The following is a 25,401-nucleotide window of genomic DNA, read 5'->3' as shown; positions in this document are numbered from 1 at the left end:
TCCATCGCTCATCTGTTGCTCTGAGTTTGTTCCATGGATGTATTAGGTTTGTTCCCGTTGTCGCCACTAACCTCGCGAGAACTGCCCTCCAGGCTACAGCAGGGGGTAGTTCTCGCGAGGTTAGTGACAATTCAGTTTGTCGAGGCACAATAATCCTTTTTAAAAATGATTATATTATAAAAGAGGAAATTTACTGCAAAATAATAATACGGGGGGACTGCGGGAAAGAGGGGGAAAATACGGTAGTTTCCCGGCCAAAACGGAATATGCTCAGCCCGGCTCAGCCCCGCTTTGCTTGGTGCCTCCACAATTTTGGACCTCCTCGACTTTCCGTAGACGGAAACCTGTTTCCATAGAAACAGTGGCTGAGGCTGCTGGGGGGGAATCTCATACGTCACGACAACAGGTAACAGAACACAACAACAGACACGAAAACACACAGATATGTTGCAGCTACATATGTCTGCGTTTTAGGTTCACGTTATGTGAAATGAGCTCGACATTAGCTCTTTGTTAACACCCAGCTAGCGAAAGAGCTACCTGCATGCTAGTTAAACCGAGGTTGGTCAGAAAAGATCACAGGTCCTCCTGTAAAATATGACAAATTATTTTATGTCAGGTTGATTCTCACTGGTCTATGATTAAAAACTGCAAATCGTGCTTTTTTAACTACTGATTTTTTTGGGGAAATACATACAGTTGTGTTGTGTTTGCCCCCTTCCTGATTTCTTTTTGTTTGTCACACTAAAATGTTTCAGATCATCAAAACATTTAAATATTAGACAAAGATAACACAAGTAAACACAAAATGCAGTTTTTTAAATGAAAGTTTTTATTATTATTATTATTAAGGGGAAAGAAAAATCCAAACCTACATGGCCTGGGTGAAAAAGTGACTGCCCCCCCATAAAACATAAATTATCTGTGGTTTATCACATCTTTGGGAAGCTGAGTTTAATTTCTCTAGCCACATCCAGGCCTGACTACTGCCACACCTCTTCTCAATCAAGAAATCACTTAGATAGGAAATGCCTGACAAAGTGAAGTAGACCAAAAGATCCTCAAAAGCTAGACATCATGCTGCGATCCAAAGACATTCAGCAACAAATGAGAAACAAAGTAATTGAGATCTATCAGTCTGGAAAAGGTTACAAAGCCATTTCTAAAGCTTTGGGAATCCAGTGAACCACAGTGAGAGCCTCGGAAAAAAAATGCAAAAAAATGAGAAATCAGGGAGGGGCAGACAGTTTTTCACACAACTATATCACGTATCTTGCATTCCCAAATCCTCAATCTCTCACAGATGATCACATTTAATAAGCGACACTTTCTTAACTTTTGTTATATCTGTTCATCCTCCCATAATGTTTTTTTTTAAAGATTATTATTGTTTTGCAGGCCAAAATGTCTTTCCGAGACTTAAGAAGTAAGTTATCCTTGCTGTCTTCACAGTAATCAACATGATATTTTATTACAAAGTGATGACTGTAACTGGAGTTCTCTCTTATGTACCAGATTTTACAGAAATGATGAGGGCCTTGGGGTATCATCGTTTGATCTCTATGGAGAATTTCAGAACGTCAAACTTCGCTCTTGTTGCAGAAATTTTAATATGGCTTGTGAAGAGGTATGCTGGTGCTTTCAAAATTCACATGTTAAAGGTTTTAGTTAATTTCTTTCAATACGCTTTCTACAAGTCTAATGCTTTGGTTGGAATGTTTTACATCAGGGGTGGCCAATCTTGGTCCTCGAGAGCCCCCATCCAGCATGTTTAGAGGGTTCCCTGCTTCCACACACCTGATTCAAATCAATGATCATCATCATCATGTCATCATGTCATCAAGGTCTGCACAGCTCTGTCAGTGACACAGCCATGTCTATCATGGTGTGCTGAAGCTGGCAAACTAAAAGATGCTGGATAGGGGCTCTCGAGTACCAGGATTGTCCACCCCTGTTTTACATAATCCTCTTAACCGTCACCTCTCATCTTTCTCTTTCTCCTTTTAGATATGAGCCTCATATTGAAATTCCCACTGATGTGGACACAGAGTCAGACAGAATCTTCTTCATCAAGGCTGTGGCTCAGTTCATGGTACCATCTTGTCATAAGTGTAATGCAGTGCCCGCTATTCTTTGCTTTAGATGGTATTCAGCGTGTCTTAACAATAATCTCACCTGGCTGTAGGCAACAAAGGCTCATATCAAGCTGAACACCAAGCATCTCTATCAGGCAGATGGCTATGCAGTGAAGGAGATGCTCAAGATCACCTCAGTTCTATACAGTGCTATGAAAACCAAGCAGATGGCCCTGGAAGACAGAGTGGAAGAAGACAACAACAAGTTCAAGTTTGACCTTAGCTCACGGGTGAGGTTTATTTATCATATTGTGTGTTATGTTAAAGCTATATATTACTTTATTTCCAGCCATCACTAAACCTGATATGAAACTTGCAAGTTAAAAGCCACAGTGACATAAAGTATAAGACTATGTAACATCAACTACATTAACTACAGTCATTTTTACACATGTACACGTATGGTCAGATTAAATACAAACTGTTAGAATATTTGCTTTCTATCATTTATAAACGTTTTTGTAGTACCCATGTATAATGACAATAAAGTATTCTATTCTATTCTAATAATCGGTGCGTCCGAAATGCCATACTAAACAGTATATACTAAAAAGTATACTTAAGTTCGGCACACTTTTGAGTAAATATCAGTAGTGTGCATTAATTTGGACGTACTATTCAGAGCGCACACGTCACTTCCTGCCGTTGGGAGGAAGTGACGTGTCACAGCAGCAGTAGCAGCTCCGCTCCGCTATTTCCTGTTTATTCTGGCCGAAACAAGATGACATTATATAATATTATTATATACGAATATTATCATATTAATATTATATAATAATATTATTATACTTAATATTATACTTATGACATATACGTATCACTTAGCAACCAAACGCCACTGCATTGCATTGTGGGAAGTTTCTGCTCAGCTAGTGTCCATCAATCCACACTAATTTCTCCGGAATGAGTATGGATAGCGCATACTATTGAGTACGTTCTAATGTTTCGGACGCATTAAAAAATCTCGCATACTCATTTTGCATACTCATTAGGGTGGAAGTATGCCATTTCGAACGCAGCCAATGTCTTTGTAACACACTAGTTTGCACTTGTGGTTCTAGAATTGTAATCTTATTTGTAAAATTAGCTGGAAGAAGAAGAAGAGTTTGATTATTTTTTTTTCTTCTTTTCTCTGTAGATTATGGACCTTAAAGCTGCTCGCCATTTGGCATCTGAGGTCACATCCAAAGGAGCATCTTTGTATGATTTACTGGGAAAAGAGGTTGAACTGAGGGTGAGAGAAAACACAGTTAAAGTTTTGTATTTTGAAGAAACTCAGTAAGAAGACAATTATATGACTGACTGAGTTACAGCAATATGTAACTGCTCTTTGAAGACTACTAAAATATTATTGAACTGAATCAAATGTAGGTATTTGTTATGTGCACTTAAAAATAAGTTGCTTTTTTCTTTAGAACTTCAGACTGCTTTAAAATATCCTATAAACTTTCCAGCTGATAACAGTCAATTCTGTGCAATGAAGGCATGTGGTGGCTTTGCTTTTTTTCAAGTGAACATCATTTCAGATGACAGAAACAGTTTTTTAAGAACAGCTTTAAAGCAACCTGGTTGAAAAGATATTGACGGTCACAAATTATAAATATATATATTTATAATATAAAATATATATATATATATATACATTTTATTTATCTTTAAATCATCTGACTCACAGGAAATGAGAACAGCAGCCATTGCTCGGCCTCTGGAGATTAATGAGACTGACAAGGCCCTGAGGGCTGCCATCAAGGAAGTTCTAGTCAGTATTCATCCATTGCAGTTTAGCACATTTATCTCAAATTTTACTTACTGTACAATATTGTGGCACTGCATCTTCTGACATCGCTTTATGTTCAAGGAACGTGTTGAAAAGACCAAAGAGTTGCTCAGTAACATTGTCTCTGATGAGACTAGTCTGGATGCCAAGATAGAAAAGAAGAAACAAGAGCTGGAGAGGCATCAGAAGAGGCTCCAGACCCTGCAAAGTGTCAGGTCTGTTTGTGAGTAGATAGGTAGTAGATAGACAAAATGACAGGGATTTTTAATATTTGTTGTTTGAAAATTAAAACCAAGCATTTAAAAAAAAAAAAAAAGTTTCTTATTGGCTTCTTAAAAGGTTTCCATTTCAACTTACAAGAAAACTTTTTTTTTTTTTAAATTAACAAAATAAAACATTTTTAAAAATAGGCTTTTGAATTTCCAATCTTAATTTCATAGGCCAGCATTCATGGATGAATATGAGAAGATAGAAGAAGATCTGCAGAAGAATTATGAGACCTATGTGCAGAAGTTCAAGAACCTCAGTTTCCTGGAGTCTCAACTGGAAGAATATCACAGACTGGAAATGGAAAGATTTGAGGTCTGTTTAAAAAGTTTTCTTGTGAATAGTAGGCGAAATTCGCTCCCTCAGTCTTATTTCGTCCCAAGAAAAGTCATCATATCCTTCCCATGTTTTGCATTTGACTAAACTCACTTATATTTCCACACCAAAATATCAGTGGACATATTTGGATGTAAGAAAATACTCAGACAAACATTGGCATATAAAAATGAAATGTGATGAATTGAGAGTAACTGTTAATCTGAATGCAGTTGAACGCTGATCGGTAAAGGAGAGTAAGGACAAATTTGAAGGTACTAACAATATATTTTTCACAGAGGTTGTCTTGTCTCCCCTATAGGAAGCTGAAAACAATATGAGGACAATGCAACACAAAATGAGAGAAGAGGAGAGGGATTTGATGAAGGGTTCATGTGAGAAAAACATATAAATATACACACTAAAAGGTAGAGGCATCATTTCCAAATCATTTGTGCAGGCTCAAACACCGTCTTTCTTTCTTTCTTTCTTTCTTTCTTTCTTTCTTTCTTTCTTTCTTTCTTTCTTTCTTTCTTTCTTTCTTTCTTTCTTTCTTTCTTTCTTTCTTTCTTTTCAGTGAAAGATGAGGATTCTGACTTAGACATTCCAGAGGATGAAGGTTCAGACAGTGACCTTGATGAATCTAGACCCTCTAAACCACAACCTACAAGAAATGTCCTCATGGCAGGTACAAAGATTGGTTATAGCCATGTCCAAGTGACAATCAGCTTCTAATGGCTATCATTAGCTAATGTCAGTGTTAGAAATAGATAAAATAATGTCCATTGTTCTGTTATTTTATTATCTGAGCTGGCTTAAAGAATCATTATAGAACCTTAGATTATAGAATCCAGAGTTGGGGAGCTCTGCTCTGGAACTCACACCCACCTGACATCCGTAATAGTGACTCTTTACCCCAGTTCAAATCCGGACTCAAAATACATCTGTTTCAAATTGCATACAATTTATAATCTCTCCTTTTTATTTTATATTGTTCTTTGTCTGTTTTTGTATATTTTATCATGTTTTAATTTACTGTAAAGTCTCTTTGAGGCACTGTTAATAAAATGTATTAGTAGTAGTAGTAGTAGTAGTACTATTATTATTATTATCATTAGTATTCTTATTCTAACTGTGAGAGATGTCCTGTGTATATCTATTTCAAGGTCATTCTGTATGTTTTCGGTGGGATTGAGGATTTGGTTCTGACGGGCCAGTCTAAGATTTTCTTTTTCCATTTCTGAGGCTGTGTCCTGGTTTATTTTGATGTCTGCTTTTGTCATGTCGGAATGTGGAATTCCTCTGCATTTTTTATTCAAGAAATTACAGGTTTTATCTTAGTATAGCTTGGTATTTGGAACTATTCATTTTTCCATTTATCTCGACAAGTGCTGCTGGCCCAGCTGAAGAGAAGTAGCCTCAAAGCATACTACTACCTGCTTTACTGTTGGCATGGAGTTCCTTAGATTATGCTCTGTATTGGCTTTGCCCCAAACATATCTTTTTTGTCTGTCTTTTTCCACCAAAATAGTCTGGTAGATCCGGTGAGATTGGGGACTCAGTTAGATTGGGATTATAACATTCAGTTGGTCCAAGTTTACTTCCACACGGAACTTTGTTAAATAAACCTCCTGAATAACTTTATTCCCCTGTGGTGTTGCGGTACTAGGGCTTTTAGGTGGCGCTTTATTATTGAAGAAGAAGCCAAAACAAACAATGAGCAAAACACCTTGCTCATCTATTGTTGTAGCATAATTTAGTAGCTCAGTAGTGAGTTTGCAAGCATTTTTTCTTGTGTTCATCAGCAATTGTGATATATTTCCATCTGACCATACTTCTGTGAGAACTTTTGCCCTGTCCTCAGTCCAAATCAGACCGCAAGATCTTTCTCCTGGCTATCCCACTAAAAGCCCATTTGTTTAGGTTGTGTTAACCCACAATGCTCCACGCTGAAGACCGCTTCCTGCATTTGGTCTGCTTGAAACAGACCAAGAACTATGTCTTAGGCAGGCCAGAGTTCACTTCTTTGGTCGACATCAAGATAAACTTCCCCAAAGTTCAACCTTTGTCTCATCAATATACATAATACATTTTCCTGCACGGTTTGGGATAATTGAGTGAATCCTTTAGCATAATTCAGACCAATTAGCATGTTCCATTTTAAGATATGCCCCCCCCCACACCACTGCAGCGACATCCAGAATGCTAGATATGACAGTCACATGCAGAGTGCCTACTGCCTGCCAGAAATTCCCCCTTCAGTGCTGCCAGTGGCCTCTTGATAAGATGTTGACCTCGTCCCCCCATCAGTTGTTCTTTTGTATTATGCATTAGTGAATTGTGTGTTTGTTTGAATTTGTTAGTTTTTTTTATAAACACGGTGCAATATCAACAGTCATAGGAAACCACTGACTGTTTAACATACAGTATATTCCCTGTTGGTTCTCAATTTTTTTTCTCTTTCTTCTGAACTCTTTATTTTATCTAAAAAAAATGTTTGTTCTTTTTCTTCCTGTTTGTCCTACAAAGGGAGAGGAGCTCATTTCATTGGTAACATGCAAGGCGGTGACAGTGATGAGGTTAGTGACGTATTTGCTAATGTTCTTTCCTTTGCTTCCACTTTGTATTAGATGTGCTTTATTTGGGAACCTTCAAAGACTCATCTCGTCTGTGCTTCGCAATGATGCTCACTGTGGATTAACTCCTGTTTAAGCATTGTTTTTCTGTCAGCCATCCTAATATCACAAACTCCAGTTTCTCAGCACTATTGGTTTCCATCTTGTTAACTCTTCATTTAATTTTATTTTTGTCATTATTTACTTGTATTTCATAAGGCTTTATCCAGAAGGTCAATCCCTCATTCCAAAAAACAGCGGAAAGGAAAGGTTTGTCCAGGACAAGGACCCACTCAATTCTTCATTTAATCCTTAAGTATTTAAAGGAAAAATCTGTTCTCAAATATCTATAGTACAAGGAATGTGTCCTCATATCTATGACAGGCCAAAATAAACGATGGGTATATTCATACAAATAGAAAGGTCGAAGAGAGGCAGAAATAAAGGGCTATGGGACATTATTTCCTCTGACACATGTACATTGAATTCTAACAATTACATCAGGAATACTTGTATAGGTATTTCCATGTACACGTATTTAGTTTAAATGGAACCCCTCTGCCCTTTTGTCCTCTAAGTTTTTCAGCAGCTGTGCTGAGGTTTTTACCAGCTTTAAAATATAAAATTAGAGTGGATTTTTCCTTTAAATTATGCAAATGTATTGTTTTACTTACCTAGAATGAGTGATGATTAGTTTGTCCTGTCTGATTTTAAGTAGTGGTAAAACGTCAGCTGGTTCTGTGTTCTAGTCCAAATGAGAACATATTCATCCCCTTCGTTGTTGTTACACTGTGTGTGTATGTACTGTAGGTGTGTTAAGTACTTTTTTGACGTGAAAGTCCTTGACTGCATTCTTGAAAACTACTTGTTCCTTTTTGTTTTTTTCAGACTGAAGACAGCCAGATCGATGAAAATGACGAGGACGATGAGGAAGGCGAGGAGGAGGAGGATGAGGAGAGCAAGGACTTGGAGGATGATAGTTTGGAGGGCCCAATCCCTAGAAGTAATCGTCCTCCTACAGGAGGCGTGAGACGCCCTCTACTGGAGGAAAGCAATAACGACTTCTGAAAGAAGAACTTGCTTACACCAAATAGATTTTCATAAGTTCTATAAAATATTCATTATTTTTAGATGTCAATAGAGTTGCTCCTATTTTTTTTATATTTGTGAGAACTATTTCTCAAAATTAAATGTTGCATTTACCAAAATATGTCTTCTTGTGTGTTCTCTCTCAAGTCTTACTATCATAAATATTATTATTTTATGGAAATTTAGACAGATATTCAAAATACTTTATACATTCCCAAATTCAATTCAATTCAATTCAATTCAATTTTATTTATATAGCGTCTAATACAACAGAGTTGTCTCTAGACGCTTTACAGAGACCCATACCCAGAACATGACCCCCGAGCAGTTATTACATAAACAATGGCAGGTAAAAACTCCCCTAGTGGGAGAAAAACCTTAAGCCAAACAGTGGCAAGGAAAAACTCCCCTTTAGGAGGGAAGAAACCTTGAGCAGGACCAGGCTCATCAGGGGGGACCCTCCTGCCGAGGGCCAGACTGGTGGGTCAGGGACGGCAACAGCACAGCAGGCAGGTGGAAGCAGCAACGGGATGACCGGGGGTGGGGACCACAGGCCAGCACACAGCTCCCGAAGCTCCGGCCCAATCAGCAAGTCCCAGGTTGGGGTGCAGGGTCAGGAAAAGACTTGTGCTCCGTAATGCAAGCTACAAGCCACCCACGGCCACCTGCAGGACAAAAGAGAGAAAAGGGAGGAGAAGGGGGGGCCAGCAACGGGATGACCAGGGGTGGGGACCGCAGGCCAGCACGCAGCTCCCGAAGCTCCGGCCCAATCAGCAAGTCCCAGGTTGGGGTGCAGGGTCGGGGAAAGACTTGTGCTCCGTAATGCAAGCTACAAGCCACCCACGACCACCTGCAGGTTCCGGTGTCCGGCAAAGGATGCTGCAACATGGACAAAAGAGAGAAAAGGGAGGAGAAGGGGGGGCCAGCACAAGAAACCACAGGAGCGACTCTGACACACTAAAGTTTACACTACCTAGAGATTTACCAACACCAGCTAGAGGTTTACTAAACACTAACTATAGGCTTTACTAAACAGAAATGTCTGTTTTTTTTTTGTTTTTTTTTAAGAAACTTTATTTCAATTCCAGAAAATACAATAACATTAAAATAAATGGCAGGCATCACTCAATAATATAAAAAACAAACATACATAGGCATCATTATAGTCCAAAAAATATAAAATTGTTCTCTTCACAAAAAAAGCTACAATAAAGTGCAAGTAGTTCTTGACATTAACAATTACACAAAATAATAAAAGGAAGGCAAAACATTCAGATATCCGTAAACATTTCTTTTATGAGGTTGACAGTGGTATTACATTTTTTGTTATTAACCAATTGTATTGTCTCAAAATATATTTTGAAATCAACTTTAAAGGGAACTATGGATGGACAGGATTTGGATATTTTTGCCTTATGAATGTGAAACATAGCAACAAGAATCATTGAGTTGACCAGTTGTTGAATTTTGTAATTCTGGTTTTCGTAATATAGTAAGATATCTTTAGCTTCTAATTTAATTACATTATTAGTTTGTATGTCAAAAAATTATTTTTTTCCAGAAACTTAAAGTATGTTCACATTCATAAAACAAATGTATGATGGTCTCTTCGTCATTTTTACAAAATACACATCTGCTATCAGTGTCTACAAATTTGGATATACAGTGGGGAGAACAAGTATTATTTGATACACTGCCGATTTTGCCGGTTTTCCCACTTGAAAAGCATGTAGAAGTCTGTAATTTTTATGTCTTACTTAATACTTATGTCATGCAATAAAATGCAAATGAATTACTTAAAAATCATACAATGTGATTTTCTGGATTTTTTTTTTTTAGATTCCATCACTCACAGTTGAAGAGTACCTATGATAAAAATTACAGACTTCTACATGCTTTTCAAGTGGGAAAACCTGCAAAATCGGCAGTGTATCAAATACTTGTTCTCCCCACTGTAAGTTGGTTGGTGGGGGAAATATGATGTACATTTTTATATTGGACTTCTTTTAATTTGTTTGAGATTGCAAATTTATAGGGAAGGAGCCACGCTATTTTCCATTGAATGTCCGAAAAATGGGAGTTCCAAACAAATGTCCCTCTTGGGGTTATTTTCCTTTTACTGTAGAAGTAGCTTCTGTCTATCTATCTATATTTATCTGTTTGTAAATGTGTTGGTAGATCCGTGACGTCATCACGGTGCGCCCTGGTTTCGGAGAGGAGGTGGCGGATGCCCCTTCGAAACAAACAACGCCAAACTGTCTGTTACTTGTTATTTGGCTTTCCTCTAAAACTGGTGAGAACACATATGTGCAAATGTGTGTCTTTTCTCTTAGCTGAACATTGCCGCAAAGAGAAGAGTCTTTATTTTCAAACGTAAATCAATGTGTTAACCAGGCTAACAGCGCCCAGCTAATGCTAGCGATGCATTTACAAACTCACTGCAGTGTTTTCCCACGAAAGCATAGATGCCATTTATTACTCTATCAAATACTACTTTGCAGGCTTGTCTTTTGGGTAGCGACTGTGTTTGTAGTCGAATCTTGAACCTGTATATGATTACCATGACACCTTTTTTTTTCTTTTACTGCTATCACATCTGAATAATCTGTGTGTGTGTGTGTGTGTGTGTGTGTGTGTGTGTGTGTGTGTGTGTGTGTGTGTGTGTGTGTGTGTGTGTGTGTGTGTGTGTGTGTGTGTGTGTGTGTGTGTGTGTGTGTGTGGTGACAACTTCCACAAGTCTTTGGCATAATAATGTCTCAACAAAAACGACTGTTTCAACATTTTGCACGTGTCATGTCAATATTTATTCTCTAACTCTCTCTAATTCTCTCTTTCTTTGCACCTGTCAGCTAAGAATCAGCAGTTAGGATGCCAAAAAAGTTCCAAGGAGAGAACTCCAAGGCGGTCACCGCCAGAGCCCGCAAGGCCGAGGCCAAGGCGGTCGCAGACGCCCGCAAGAAGCAGGAGGAAGAGGATGCCTTCTGGCAGGAAACCGACAAACATGTACTCAAAAAAGAGCAGAGAAAGGCGAGTTGTCTGTCCATAAACCAGAAGTCATGCCCAAATGTATGAGTTGACTTGAGGAGGTGGTGTGGTGATTGTACAAATATGAAATGTTACATATTTGGTGTGGAATAACTGAAAAGGAAGTAGGGATTATGGCTTTCTGTTTTTGATGTTGACAGCAACTGTACTTGTCTGCCTATTCATTCATTCACATGTAAACCTGAACACATCCTATGAAATATTGGACATAAGTAAGTGCAATTCAAGTCCAGGGGTTATTTTTTCTTTGTGTGTACCATCAGGACTGAACAGGCACTATATGTTAGGACTTCTTTTTGTAACTTACTCTTGTTTGGTGAAGCCTTAACAAATGTGCTAAAAATAACATTTTTTTTTATCATTTAAGATTCCCAGCTCATATTTTGGGAAATATTTTCTGTCTCTGTAGGATGACAAAGAAAAGAAAAGGTTGGAACTCCTTGAGAGGAAAAAGGAAAACCAACGACTGCTGGATGAGGAGAGTGCCAGGATAAAAGGCAAAAGAGAGAGGGAGGCGGCGGCTGCATCTGCAGCTGGAAAAGTAACTCGTGCTCAGATTGAAGAGATGCTCGAGAATGAGCAGCAGCAGCCGATGAAGCCGAAAGGTTGGAGTTCAGATTGTAAACTTTGATAAAGTGTGTCTGTTGGCATATTAAAATCCTTCAGAACTCAAATTAAATGCTACTTTTGTCAGGGATTGAACCAGTAAATTGTGTTTAGCAGGCTGTGCCATGTTTGATGTAAAACTCTTCCTACAGAACAAAACCACTTGGAGACTCCACTGGAAGAGAATGTTAACAGAATAATCCCTGAAGAAGGAACGATGGAGGCTCGGACAATAGAGGATGCCATTGCTGTTCTCAGGTACCAATCACATATTTGGCATCTTGCTGTCATTTAGTCTAGGTGGGATGTTTGCAGTTCATTATTGCTTACCCCATCTTCCTTTTTCCCAGCACTGGACCCGATGATCTGGACCGCCACCCAGAGCGGAGGATGAAGGCAGCATTTGCTGCCTATGAGGAAGTAAACATGCCCCGTATAAAAATGGAGAACCCCAACATGAGGTTGTCGCAGCTGAAGCAACATCTGAAGAAGGAATGGGTTAAAGCACCAGAAAACCCACTGAACCAACGCTTTGCCACCTACAACACAAAGTGAACTCAGTGTTTGCTCAATTGATCTCTTTGAAAACTCTGCCTATGCACATTTGAGACTTCCATTGGAAAATGTTATTATTTCATTGATAAATTAATGTTGCTGATGAGTTTCACACCCATAAACAATCTCTCTTGTGCCAGAGGACTTGAAGTCATTGTTCTGCTCACAGGCAAGGAGAAACACATTCTCTTTAATTAAATAAAAACTCAACATCATGTTTGGGTAAATGAGCCGAAAGGAGGCATCTTGACATAATGAATTTGACTTTTTTTTTTTTTTTTAATGCACTTCTGAGGATGTGGGAAGTCAGATGTTTTGAAAGTAACTTATTAAAGTTCACGGCTGAATCCTTGATATCTCATGGTGCTTTTAACCTGTGCAACTCATGCTTATAAAGAAGTGCAGACATGCTGACTGGTGGCGAAAGAATGTGTCCAGTTTTGTTTTGTGTCCAGGCCTGGTGGGACTGAAACCACTGAATGTGAAGTAGCATGTCACCATCCATGGTGATGTTTGGTTTAGGATTTATGACAGCAAAACTTTCTTTCCTTTTTCCGCTGTAGTCCAAATGTGTCAAACACATCTGAATGCTGAAGGAAGAAAATAACTTAATAATAAAATAATGTCAGATGCTGGATGTAGATCATTCCCCCAAAACTAGGCATAGCGATACTTTTTATTGATCAATAAAAACATTTCATTTATCTCACCACAATAACCAGTTGAATGTGGGCTTCCTTATAATAGACTCACTGTTATTATTTTTCATTGAAGAGAAAGGTGAACTTCTTTAAACGGACAAGAGACTGTCTGGTGTCACAATAAGGGGGAAAAAAGAATCCAGGAATTAACAATCGCTCAAGTTTAATGAGTGAATGATCATCTTAACATTTCTTCGAGGAGCTTTGGTTGAATACTAACACATTTGATGAATTGAAACTAATTTAGTAAATGCGCGGTACTGCTGCTGCTCACAAAGGTTTTGTTCAGCGCAGCAACATTCATGCACTGAGCTGCTGAGGCAGCAAGCTTTACTTTACAGGTTTGTCTGACACAACTAGTCAAAAACAGGGCTGAGGCCGGCTCAAAACAAGTATAAGGGAAAACAAGATTATAAATACAAAATAGGATTGAACTATACTGATCTGGAAACAGCCAGTGGTTCATAAATACTGAATTTTAATGCTTTTTTAAAAAAAGTTTCCACCCAACAATGAACGAAAAGCTGTTATTTTTCTAAAAATGGAAAATACATTCTGAAAAGGCATTTACTTCACATTACCAATCAAATATGCAAATATTTTAAAATATTAAAAAAAAAAACAGTTTTATTGAGAAAATCTGTGAGTTCAACATGCTGTCTGTTGATGTGCTCTCATAACTTTTATATTCTGTTTATTTATTGTTTAAGAACAGCGATGGTTTGTATTCCTCTCATCATACAGTGATTGCTGGATGTTTTGTTTGTCCTGCGTTGCATTTGTCAGATCTTCCAGGAAACAGCTGATGAAGCCGGGCGCTTGCAGGAACCAGGCGTGAAAACGGCCACTTCTGTCAAGCAGGCTCTTGTGGCGGATGAGATGAGAGAGAGTGCAAAGGCCTTTGAACCATAACGCTTCAATGACAAGTTCAACTGACCCTTCATTCTCCACTTTGTATAAAAAGCTTGCAATTCCTATTTTTTTTGTTCCTTTGCAAGCTATTGTCGCTTCACAGTGAAGTCTTTGAGCTCTTACCTGTGATGTTCCGCCTTGACACTCTGGTCTCTGTTGCAGGTTTTTTTTTGTTTTGTTTTGTTTGTTTTGCTCACAGATCCAAACCCACACCCTCCCAATCCCTCCCATTTGCATGGCAACCCCTCACCAGCCAGCTGCTGCTGTCCATGTCTTTCTTCTTCTTGAATTCTAATCATTACTTTCAAAGGAAAGGGTCTGTAAAGCTCCTTCATCAGGCGTCCACGCAGGGAGGAGATCCGCCGCCGTCCATCACCCACTCAGACTGCTGCTCTGCCTCCCTGCTGCATCTGCTGCTTCAAGTTTGGAGAGAGAAGGTAAGGATTTCCTGTGGTGATGGTCTTGATAAATATTTAAAGAGATTATTTGATGAGTTGCAGATAAAGTGCTAAAGTTCAAGATAAGACAAACTATGTGTACATATTGTTTGAAAATGACCAAAAACTAAGTCAAAAGTTATAATTGCGTTTTTCATTTGACCTCTGAGTATTAGTATTTCAATGAAGGCTTATTTAATGCCGTTAGCTCGCTTTTATTTATATGCACGTTGATAAACATCTGTAAATACAAGTTTGAGACGCATTTGGAGAATTAATTTGAATTTATTTCACATTATCATTGATATCTAATAACACTTTTAAACATATTCAAAATCTTCCACCTGTTAATTAGTAATTTTCTATCACTTAATTTTGTGAAAATAGAGTTTAATTCTAATACAGCTGATAAAACTAAAGTGTACGTATTTCTTGAGCGTTAATCAGAAGCTGACATGAGATATACGGTAATCAATCTTTTTATTTTTCTTTATACGTTGATTACTGTGTAGAGCTTCTCAGTGTTATTTCCTTCTCTTTTCTGGTGAAACAATCCTAAGAGGAAGCTACATCTGCCCGTGACAGCATGTTTTATATTCACACCCTCCTGAAAACACAGAGCACCGTCAGACATTAAAAACAAATCACTGCTTTTACAAATGTGACTTCTAACACTGAACAATTGCTCCATTCATTAATACATCACAAATGTATTACTTCACTTATCAATGACTGTATATTATTGTTTATATTGGATAAGGCAATACGGTATTAAGGAACTATTTTCCAAGCAAATCTAACATTTGTTACCAGTTCTACACGTTTTACTCACTTTTAGTGAGATGGTTTTAGTTACTGATTAAGTTTCAGCTATGGCTTAATCATAGAAAAATATAAACATTTAAATGAGAAGATAAGCAGCTACATTTAAATTTCTTATACATATAATATAATTCCATACTTTTAAATATGACAATGGTTATTTTAAAATGCTCCCTATTGCTTAAAGACTGATAATGTGGCATTTAATGTCTGTACTATAAATGTGTGCTTTTACACAAATTTTTAAATATACAATTCAGATATACAATTAATTGATTCATTGAATAATTTCATTTGATTTAATTTAGGAATTATCCATTTTTTAGCTTGTAGAGGACTTTAAAAATGTAGAAAGTGATGCACAGTTTGAGATTTAAGACTTTATTTTTCACAGGTTCAGTTATGTACTGAATCCTGACTGTGCATTTTTTAAAATCAATACAAAAATACAATAAAAAAGGTAAAGAAGTAAAAACTAGAAATATGCTAAACATGTAAACATAAAATATAAATATTGACAAGTAATCCATTGAAATATTATTCAGCTCCATAATTCTGTATTTTATCATATTCTTTTGTTTACTTTGATGGGGGAAAAAAGTGTCCTTTTTATGTCTTTTGCAGTGTTTGCAGTAATGAGATTAATTCTGGTTAAACCCACAAATGCAACGCGGCGTTTTGACTCATCGGGAGAAGTCTTCCAGGATGACGACCATGAACATTGTGCCTCAGGAGGTCCCGAGAAGAAGCTTGATCCGTACTCTGGAACCTCAGGGGAAGCGTCTTCATCCCAGGAGAAAAGTCGCTTCAGCGCTTCATCTTCGCTCTATGAGACTCCAAACGGAATCAGTCATCCCAGAGGTTCAGCGCAGGTGGCCCCGCCGGCCACCAAAAACCTGTCTTTATCAGAGCTGAGCGACCAGGACTGGCTGCTGCTGTGTGGTCATGTTCAGGCAAGGCAAGGCAAGTTTATTTATATAGCACAATTCAACACAAGGTAATTCAAAGTGCTTTACATTGACATTAAAAGCGGCAAGACACAATTAAACAGTAAATAACAAATACAATGAGATCAAATTATGAGAAAAGAAGGTAAAATAATAAAAAGCACAAGTTGCTGAAAACTAAGGGCAGTAGAGTACCGCAGTTACACATCTCATTCGCGGTTTTCAGAGAGTATTTAATTTAAGAGTATGCTTAAATACCAAATAAATGAAATAAAATGAAGTAAAATGATAAGAAAAGAGGTAAAATAATAAAAAGCACAAGTTTTTAAGAATAAGGGCAGTAGAGTACAGCAGGTAAGTATTTAATTTAAGAGTACACTTCAATAACAGTAATGTTTTTACAGTTGGAGCAGACCTCAGGTCTACAGGAAGTTTGTTCCACCGGTGAGGAGCAGAATAACTGAACTGCCTCACCTTGCTTGGTTCTTGTTCTTGGGACAAACAACAAACCAGATCCAGATGAACCTCAGGGGTCTGGGAGCTTCATAGGAACTAACAGATCCAGTATGTATTTTGGTCCAAGACCATTCAGGTCTTTGTAGACCAGCAGTAAGATTTTAAACTCTATCCTTTGACTCACTGGAAGCCAGTGTAGCGATTTCATGACCGGTGTAATGTGGTCCAGTTCCTGGTGTTTGTAAGGACTCTGGCGGCAGCGTTCTGGATCAGCTGCAGCTGCCTGATAGATTTCTTGTTAAGGCCTGTAAAGATGCCATTGCAATAATCTAACCTGCTGAAAATGAATGCATGAATAAGTTTTTCCATGTCTTGTTTAGACAGAATCCCCTTAATTCTAGCAATGTTTTTTAGGTGGTAATAGGCAGATTTAGTGATAGACTTTAGATGGCTGTTGAAGTTCAGGTCTGAGTCAATAATTACACCAAGATTTCTGGCTTGATTTGTATCTGTCAATGACATGGAGCCAAGGTGAAAGCTGATCTTTTCCCTTTCATTTTTAGGGCCAAAAATGATCACCTCTGTCTTTTCTGCATTTAGCTGGAGAAAATGTTACCACCACAGAGGACGAGCCTCCCTCAGCAGGAGGAACAGGAACTAATGTGGGTCAGCATCACAGGGAGAGACGTGTCTGCCCCTGCGCTGATGCTCACCAGCCGCAATCAAAGCACGGCACACTCCAAGATGACCTCTCCAGATCCACAAAGAAGAAAAGCCTTTCACCACTTCACACCCGGAGTGTCTCTCAAAGCCCCCGTGTTTTTCCAGCGTGCCCGGTCTTAGCACGGCAGACAATACAGAGAGGTCTTCAGAAACCTGCAATAACCCGTCCGAATGTCATCGTGCCTCAGTGCACCGACCGAGAAAGTAGAAAAGAACAACCGTGCAACCGTTTTCAACTGAAAGACCCCAGCAAAATAACCTGTCCGAATTTGTTCAACATTCCCATCGACTCTGTTGAGTGTGCCAAGAAAAATAATAAAGTTCAAAAACAACCTCATCCTGTGTTCAGTGCACATGCAGGCTGGAGGGAAGTTGTAGGTAAAGAAGCAGTGTTGGTTCAGGGACGCCAGAAGACGGACTCCCACCGCTCAGGAACCGCTGATCAGACCGGCAGCTCGGCTGAAGATCCGTCCTTCGGGCTCAAGAGCCGCCAGCTCCCTTACAGCCGCCCGGCTGGCAGCAAGTGGGCGAAGCGCTCATCTCCAGCCAGCCAGAGGAGTCTCAAGTCCTTCTCCACCAGCCAGTGTAGCTCGCTTGAGAAACAGGTTCTGGTGGAGGAAATAACAAGACAGGTACGTTATCTCTAGGGGTGGGATGATACGGGTAACTCACAATTAAATACTGCGGCGATATGTGGCCCACGATAACGATAATATCACAATACACGATATCTAGATCCATTATGTGTGTTGTAATAAAATATCGATATTTGCCGTCAGTTTATTGATTATTTATTGCAACAGAGAGCGCAACAATATATTGCAATATCGATTTTTTTCCTCATCACTAGTTATCTCTCTCTCTGTGTGTGCTCGAAAGTTATGGGTTGAAAACTCTTTAAATTTCTAGATAAATCCTTAAGAAGTTATGAACATTTGTCTTATACTCCAGTTCTTTGCCTGTACATGTTGGGAATATCATTTTTTTTAAATAGAATATTAAAGCCACTTCGAAATGAAAAGGAATAAATGAACAGGACGGAGGCTTTGATTTAATACAACTTTAACTGGCCATATGCTTGGATTTAAGTGAAATAAACATTATTAGTTTTAAAGTTTTGGACCAGGTTCTCTACCTGAAGTTTACATCAGAATAAAGTTTATGCTTTCAAAATTAAAATCGTTCTTTCTGGAGTGCCTTATTAACTTATAAAGACGACTGAAACTATTACATGTCATTTTGGTTTAGAATAGAATAGAAGCAGCCAAAACACACACACACTTTATACAAAAAATTTAAAATAGAAATAACCAATAAGTGGTTAAATAATAAAAAGAGCAATATAAAAAGTAGAAAAAGAGTATAAGAGAGAAAAAAATAGTAAACACAAAAAAAAGGATAATATTTACAAAAAATGTACAAATATTTTCAAAAATACTTGAGGTATTTGAGGTATATACCATATTTGAGGTTTATACCATTTGAAAATTGTATTTGTGTCATAAACTTGATAGTCCCTATTCCTACACTCACCTTTTCCCGAGTCTGAAAAGTATCTTCTTTCTCTCCTTTATGGCCCAGGTTAACAATCTTAACCTCTTTTACAGGCCAGCTCTCAGCACGTCAGTGGATCCAAATTGTCCCTCCACACACGCTCCCCTCCACGTCCCGACACCTCGGAAACTGGCGACATCCTTAATGGGGATGTGATGCGTCCGCTCAGCTGCCAGGACACTTCCAGATCTAGTATTTCAGATCTTCTTCAGTCAGGCCAGCAGCCCATTCAGCTTCTCCACAGTTCCATCCTGGAGGACGCCTTCTCCAAAGTCCTCAGGGAAGACTCCAGTAAGGAAGGCAGCATCCCTCAGAAGAAGACCAAGGACATCAGCTACCGGCTGGGTCAGAGGAGAACTCTCTTTGGGAAGCGCAAACAGCTGAGCGATTATGCGCTGGTCTGTGGGATGTTTGGGATTATTGTCATGGTCGTTGAGACAGAGCTGTCAAGGTCATTTTACAGCAAGGTATTGATGATGTGGTCATATGTACAGTGACTTTATTACATGTGAATGTGTATAGAGCTCCACAGTGAGCGTTGCTACAAAATAACTAGTATTATGTGTGTTTATAGCTGGACAAGACAGACTAATGCCACTCATTCTGAAACGCAGACATGCTTCACTTTCACTAACCTATTAGATCTCACCGTTCAGCATGTAAATTTCACTGTTTTCACTTCCACACTACAAGACTACATTTTAAGTATGCATAATCACCTCCTCTGTTGACACACCTAGCCGTGTTTTTTTCCCCCCTTCACTTCACACAAAAAGACTCAAAGGGAGCATTCCTGAGGTTAGGGTGGGTGTTATTTGACCTTTATGCAATGATGCAACATGCAATGAACCTGCATTTGCAGAATTTGCAGAAATATATTCACTTGCAAAAGCACGAGACTTACGTTTTTCTTCACATCCACACAATTATCTTTTGGAGGCTTTTCAAATAGAAACGATCCTCTGTAATCTTCAGTGTTTGATTAGAGGACTGTACTTCCAGTTGAAAGGTGAAATGTTTTTAAGAATCACAGATAAATCCAGGTGACATTCAGCTTACATTTACCAGGGCCTAGTTAATGACACATTTATATAAACAATACCTACAATGTCATTGGTTTTTTTGGTTGCCTACTGCAGGACACACTGATTCTCTTCATATTGTGTCTCCTCTGTGAACAGGAATCCATGTATTCTTATGTTTTGAAAGGCCTTATCAGCATTTCTACCACCATTCTTCTTTCACTCATTCTGATGTACCACGCAAGAGAAATTCAGGTACAGTCATGATAAATGTAAAATATATTTAGCTTCTTTAAGATGAGCAGCACATGAGACTAAGAGAACAATGAGACTAAGGCATTAAAATATCCCCAAATTTGAATATATCAGGACATGGATTGTTGACTCTGGCAAACTGTGGGATCGTTTTGATAAGATGCAAGAAATAAGATAATGTAAAAAGTCATGTAGAAGAACTAAAACGTAACTTTTCAGTTTACAGAGTGAAATATGTCAGAAAATTATTAAATAATTGCAGATCTATCAGTTGCACTAACAATAAAATAAAAAGTCAAAGCAAAGAAATGCATTATTGATCATTTTATTTGTAATAATCAAGAAATGACCCTCTGTCTTTATTTCTCGTCTTCTCCAGCTCTTCATGGTGGACAACGGGGCAGACGACTGGAGGATAGCCATGACCTTTGAGCGCATCCTCTTCATCATGCTGGAGCTCCTCGTCTGTGCCATCCATCCCATTCCGGGCCGCTACGTGTTCACCTGGACCGCCCGTCTGGCCTTCAACTACACGGCCTCGGAGGCAGACGCCGACGTGGACATCGTCTTCTCTGTGCCAATGTTCCTGCGCTTGTACCTGATTGGCCGGGTCATGCTGCTCCACAGCAAGCTGTTCACAGATGCTTCCTCTCGCAGCATCGGCGCACTCAACAAGATCAGCTTTGACACTCGTTTTGTGATGAAGACTCTGATGACCATCTGCCCTGGCACAGTTCTGCTGATCTTTAGTGTGTCCTGTTGGATCATTGCAGCATGGACCGTGCGTGTTTGTGAGAGGTATCAGCTTCAACCCTCCCAGTTGCTAGACTCTGATGCCATCATCAGGTTCATGTATTTTCCATGTTATCTAAGTGCAGGGTATGGATTTAAGAAGGTGAAATCAGCAGTGATCTTCCAGTAGAACCTGTTTTTAATCCTGTGGTCTTTCTTTAGCATAAACAGCTACTCCTATTACAGCTAGGTGTCGTATCTGCACAGGTATCACGACGCACAGGAGGTGACCAGCACTTTCCTCGGTGCAATGTGGCTGATCTCCATCACCTTCCTGTCCATCGGCTACGGAGATATGGTCCCTCACACCTACTGTGGAAAAGGGGTTTGCCTCTTGACAGGAATCATGGTGAGATTATACAGTACATTCAAACACACTGAATACTTATAAAACCATAGCATTCATAAAGCATGTTTCTTTGCAATGCAAACTGGAGTACCAGAAAAAAATTAGATTTTTCTTTAACTGCCAAAAAGTCTTGTATCTGATGTTTAATAATTTCTTTGAACCTATATTCAGCAGACACAAAGAGAACGGAAATTGTTTTCAATGTCTTCCTTGTATTAAGAACATACGGTACTAACAAACCTGAGTTTGAAGTCAAAAACACACTCAGAGGTTCACTTTTGTGTTACATCAGCCTTCCTTTTAACTCCGCTGAAAATACACATTTTTACCATTTTCGCAAGATGAATTGTTGCTGAATATAAGGTTTCAATTATTCAACAGTCATTGGCTATCACACAGGCAATGCTTGTCGTGCCTTTGCAGCAGGAGACAGTTGTGGCCTGCAGGCAGGTCAGTGAAGAGCAGTGTGAAGCTCTTGTGAGCTGTGCAGAGTGAGCTCTGACATTGTCCCCCTGAAATACAGATCTACAGATGTCCCAGGAAAAGATGGAGCTTTGCTGCTCTAAAATTCAAATAATTACCTCTGCACAGCAGACTGTGTTAGGTGATAAAAACTTAACTAGGTACCTGAGCTCAAGTCATTATATTGATCATGGTCACATGAGAGGTTAAAGGTTACAAGTATCCAAACGCGGCCTGCAGCTGTGGCCCTTAGGCTCTGTACAATGTACAAAATAGTGCTCCGTAGGTAGTGGGAGGCCTCATTTATTTGCAATTTTGCACTTAAATTTCTCTTTATTTTTATTGTGTTTTACTAATATGTCTATTCTTTTGACAGGCTGTGAGTTGGGCACAACACAGAATAAGCCCTCTTTTGATGCTCATTTTATAACCGATTTCAGCAGCCTCACCAGAATTCATTAATAGTTAATAGTAGAATCTACGGGACCAACTTCCTAATTTTTCTGGTTATTGGATCCATCCATCCATCCATCCATCCATCCATCCATCCATCCATCCATCCATCCATCCATCCATCCATCCATCCATCCATCCATCCATCCATCCATCCATCCATCCATCCATCCATCCATCCATCCATCCATCCATCCAGGGATCAGGTCACAGGGCAGCAGTCTAAGCAGATAATCCCAGACTTCCCTCAGGGTTTATCTGCCCAGTCTGTCCTGGGTTTTTTCCCCGGGTCTCCCCCTAGTGGGTGGTGACCGAAGGCGGGGAGCCTTGGCAGTCCAATCCTCAGCTGCATAGGCTGATAATTGGATCTGTAACTTAACTGATTAGTTTGCCAGCAGGTTTTAAAGACAAGCTCCTTCATATTGTGATTGTATAGTTAAATTGTATCCTAATTTAATTTGCTAATTCTTTTTGTTGGACAAGAATTTTTAGGATTTTTAAATACCTGACATGATTCCTTTTGCTTTCAACAGAGTCACAAGATTGTGTATATGACCCTCCATTTATCAGCCTAGAATACATTTAACCAGAAAATGTATACATCCTGTATCCTGTATCCTATATCCTAATTTATTTTTGCAAATTACTACTTGAATAATTTTCTTTTGGACTGAGGTTTGTTTTGCTTTTTACAGTTAGTGTCCTACTCATATAGTGTACCTTTCTTTTATTCTTTGCGAGAGGCGGTGAATGTATCTACATGTTTGTTGCATCTCACTTGAATACTGGTTTAAAACCTGCTGTGAAACATTCATCTATTTGGATGATGCCCATTCCTTTTGCTATGTTGAGTGCATCTTTAAAGTACCTTCTTCTCTTCTTTTCTCCAGGGAGCGGGTTGTACAGCCTTAGTGGTAGCCGTTGTTGCAAGGAAGTCAGAGCTCACCAGAGCAGAGAAACATGTCCATAACTTTATGATGGATACTCAGCTCTACAAGAAGGTCTGCTTACACACAGAAATGTGGATTTCATCAACAGGAAACGATCTAAACCGTTATAGGCAGCATGTTTTGATTCTATGACCACAATAGTCACATGGGGGTTGGCATGGCTTTGTCTCAGTTACATCCTGCGAATGATCCCAACTCTCTGTAACTTGATGCAGTGCAATAAAACGGCAACAAAAAAGAAGAAAATGTGGACACAGCACACAAACATGACTTGATGAATGATCTATTTACATTCCTGCTCTGTGTTTTCATTCCCACAATTTTACCTCCTCAGATAAAAAACACGGCAGCAAATGTGCTAAGGGAGACTTGGCTCATCTACAAAAACACCAGGCTGGTCAAAAAGATTGACCACGCCCGTGTGCGCCACCATCAGCGGAAATTCCTCCAAGCCATCCACCAGTAGGTGTCAACATAGGGGATCGCCATCAGGGAGTGCACTTATTCAATAAATATTTTGACAGTAACATTTACAATATTTGTCAGTGAAAATGTTCTCACAAACAAGCAAAAAAGACAAACTCCCCATTGGCTTGACCTCATTTGGAGAAAAAAAGAGTGACTATCTCTGGTTTTCAACTTTAGACTACGAAGAGTCAAGATGGAGCAAAGAAAATTAGGTGACCAAGCCAACACAGTTGCTGATCTGGCCAAGGTTTGTTGCTTTCAACTTCTAAAGAATAGATGATAGATGTACCTTTATCATCAATTGTTAAATAATATACGATACATACTTTTCTCAGCTTTATTTTCACAAGCGATGTCACTTTTACATCTTTCAAAACAGCTTAAGAACATTGTAGCCTTGGTTATTTCTTTATGTGAATGGATGTATGAGGTCTAATTGTTTGCACATTTGGTTTGTGAAAGAATTCATTATTAAGATGTAACTCCAACCTCTATATCATCTAAGTCTTTTCTATAAATACAGTTAATGTGAATGTGGAAAAGTGAGATTTCTAGATTTGTATTTGTTTTTAGTTCATTTTATGAAGTGGCTAAAACATGCCAGATGGAAAAACAGTTTCTGTGTCGCTTTCCAGACTCAGAACATGATGTACGATCTGGTCTCAGAGCTGCAGCATCGAAGCGGGGAGCTGGACAAGAGGACCGTGGCTCTGGAAGAGAAACTGGACTTAGTCCTCCTTGGTGTCCAGTCGCTGCCTGTTGTCCTCTCCCAGGCAATAACAAAGCTACATAAGGATTTCCAGGATGATTTGGCCTGTCACGTTCACTTCCTGTCATCTCCTCTGAACTCTGAGTGTTGTTCGGTATCTGCCAAACAGCTCTGTCCAGGATCCACAGCTCCAGAGACGCCATACGGCTGAAAAGCATCCTTTACTGTTTCTCTTCTCACCCTTTACCTATCAGGTAAAAGCTACAAATTATTGACGATTAGAACAGGAACCACTAAACCAGGGGCGTCAATTGGGTATGGCAAGGTATGGCAGCCGCCACACCTTGGCTTCAAGGGTTTATGGAATTACTCTGTGTCTCTTTGTATTGATTATTGTATTACTTAATACATATAGAATAACTACAAATGCAAATCAGAACAACATGATCGATTTCACTAGTTATTATACACTGCAAAAACTCAAAATCTTAACAATAATATTTGACTTATTTCTAGTTAAAATGTCTCATTTAAGAGAAGACTCAAAAACAACCATTTTCACCTGTTTCACTTAAAATAAGTAGAAAAATCTGCCAATGGAACAATATTTTTTTTGTTTGTACTGATAAAAGATAAATCTTGTCCCACTGGCAGATTTTTCTACTTATTTCAAGTGAAAATTTACTTTAAACAGGTGAAAATGGTCAAATAACAAGTTATTTTTCTGGTAATGACTCTTGTTTTAAGTGTAATGAGATTTTTTGACTAAAAATGAGACATTTTAACTAGAAATAAAACAAATATTCCTGGTAAGATTTTGAGTTTTTGCAGTGAGCGACACCGCATTCTAAAAAGTTCCAATTTTCTTGACCACACAGATAAGCTACATAGCAGACTTCTGTGATGAGTATTTGCTGGACGTGTTGATTGATACTCTAGTTAAGTTCTGTGACTCGTAAACTTGCCATACCTTAGCTTCCACTGA

At 38.8% G+C, this 25,401-nt stretch overlaps 3 protein-coding genes across 5 annotated transcripts; all 3 read left to right on the top strand.

Annotated features, from left to right (window-relative positions):
* The first annotated feature begins 241 nt into the window (after positions 1–241).
* Positions 242–8,308, top strand: cluap1 (clusterin associated protein 1). Of its 3 annotated transcripts, none has more exons than XM_061737198.1 (14): positions 242–406; positions 1,399–1,426; positions 1,516–1,627; positions 2,008–2,092; positions 2,186–2,365; positions 3,274–3,369; positions 3,811–3,894; positions 3,994–4,127; positions 4,353–4,494; positions 4,817–4,889; positions 5,072–5,182; positions 7,024–7,073; positions 7,329–7,379; positions 7,998–8,308. In XM_061737198.1, exons 2-14 carry the CDS (start codon positions 1,405–1,407, stop codon positions 8,175–8,177), a joined length of 1,320 nt encoding a protein of 439 aa, XP_061593182.1. In that variant the 5' UTR covers positions 242–406; positions 1,399–1,404; the 3' UTR covers positions 8,178–8,308. The 3 variants fall into 3 exon arrangements, with proteins under 3 accessions (XP_061593182.1, XP_061593185.1, XP_061593184.1); XM_061737200.1 differs by having other exon boundaries at positions 392–406; positions 1,381–1,426; XM_061737201.1 differs by lacking the exon at positions 7,329–7,379 and having other exon boundaries at positions 253–406.
* A 2,041-nt stretch (positions 8,309–10,349) lies between these two features.
* On the top strand, positions 10,350–12,833 carry ccdc124 (coiled-coil domain containing 124). The gene is made up of 5 exons (XM_061737197.1): positions 10,350–10,491; positions 11,048–11,225; positions 11,653–11,848; positions 12,002–12,107; positions 12,200–12,833. The coding sequence occupies exons 2-5, from the start codon at positions 11,067–11,069 to the stop codon at positions 12,402–12,404; spliced, it is 666 nt and encodes a 221-aa protein (XP_061593181.1). The 5' UTR covers positions 10,350–10,491; positions 11,048–11,066; the 3' UTR covers positions 12,405–12,833.
* Positions 12,834–17,303: 4,470 nt separating this feature from the next.
* On the top strand, positions 17,304–24,959 carry kcnn1b (potassium intermediate/small conductance calcium-activated channel, subfamily N, member 1b). Its single transcript, XM_061737196.1, has 9 exons — positions 17,304–18,034; positions 19,010–19,423; positions 20,138–20,233; positions 20,613–21,031; positions 21,233–21,374; positions 23,180–23,290; positions 23,574–23,701; positions 23,885–23,954; positions 24,343–24,959. Exons 2-9 carry the CDS (start codon positions 19,112–19,114, stop codon positions 24,625–24,627), a joined length of 1,563 nt encoding a protein of 520 aa, XP_061593180.1. The 5' UTR covers positions 17,304–18,034; positions 19,010–19,111; the 3' UTR covers positions 24,628–24,959.
* Positions 24,960–25,401: the final 442 nt, after the last annotated feature.

The sequence above is a fragment of the Cololabis saira genome, chromosome 13 (assembly GCF_033807715.1).
Source record: "Cololabis saira isolate AMF1-May2022 chromosome 13, fColSai1.1, whole genome shotgun sequence".
Lineage (NCBI taxonomy): Eukaryota > Metazoa > Chordata > Actinopteri > Beloniformes > Belonidae > Cololabis > Cololabis saira.
This window is presented reverse-complemented; position numbering and strand designations above follow the sequence as displayed.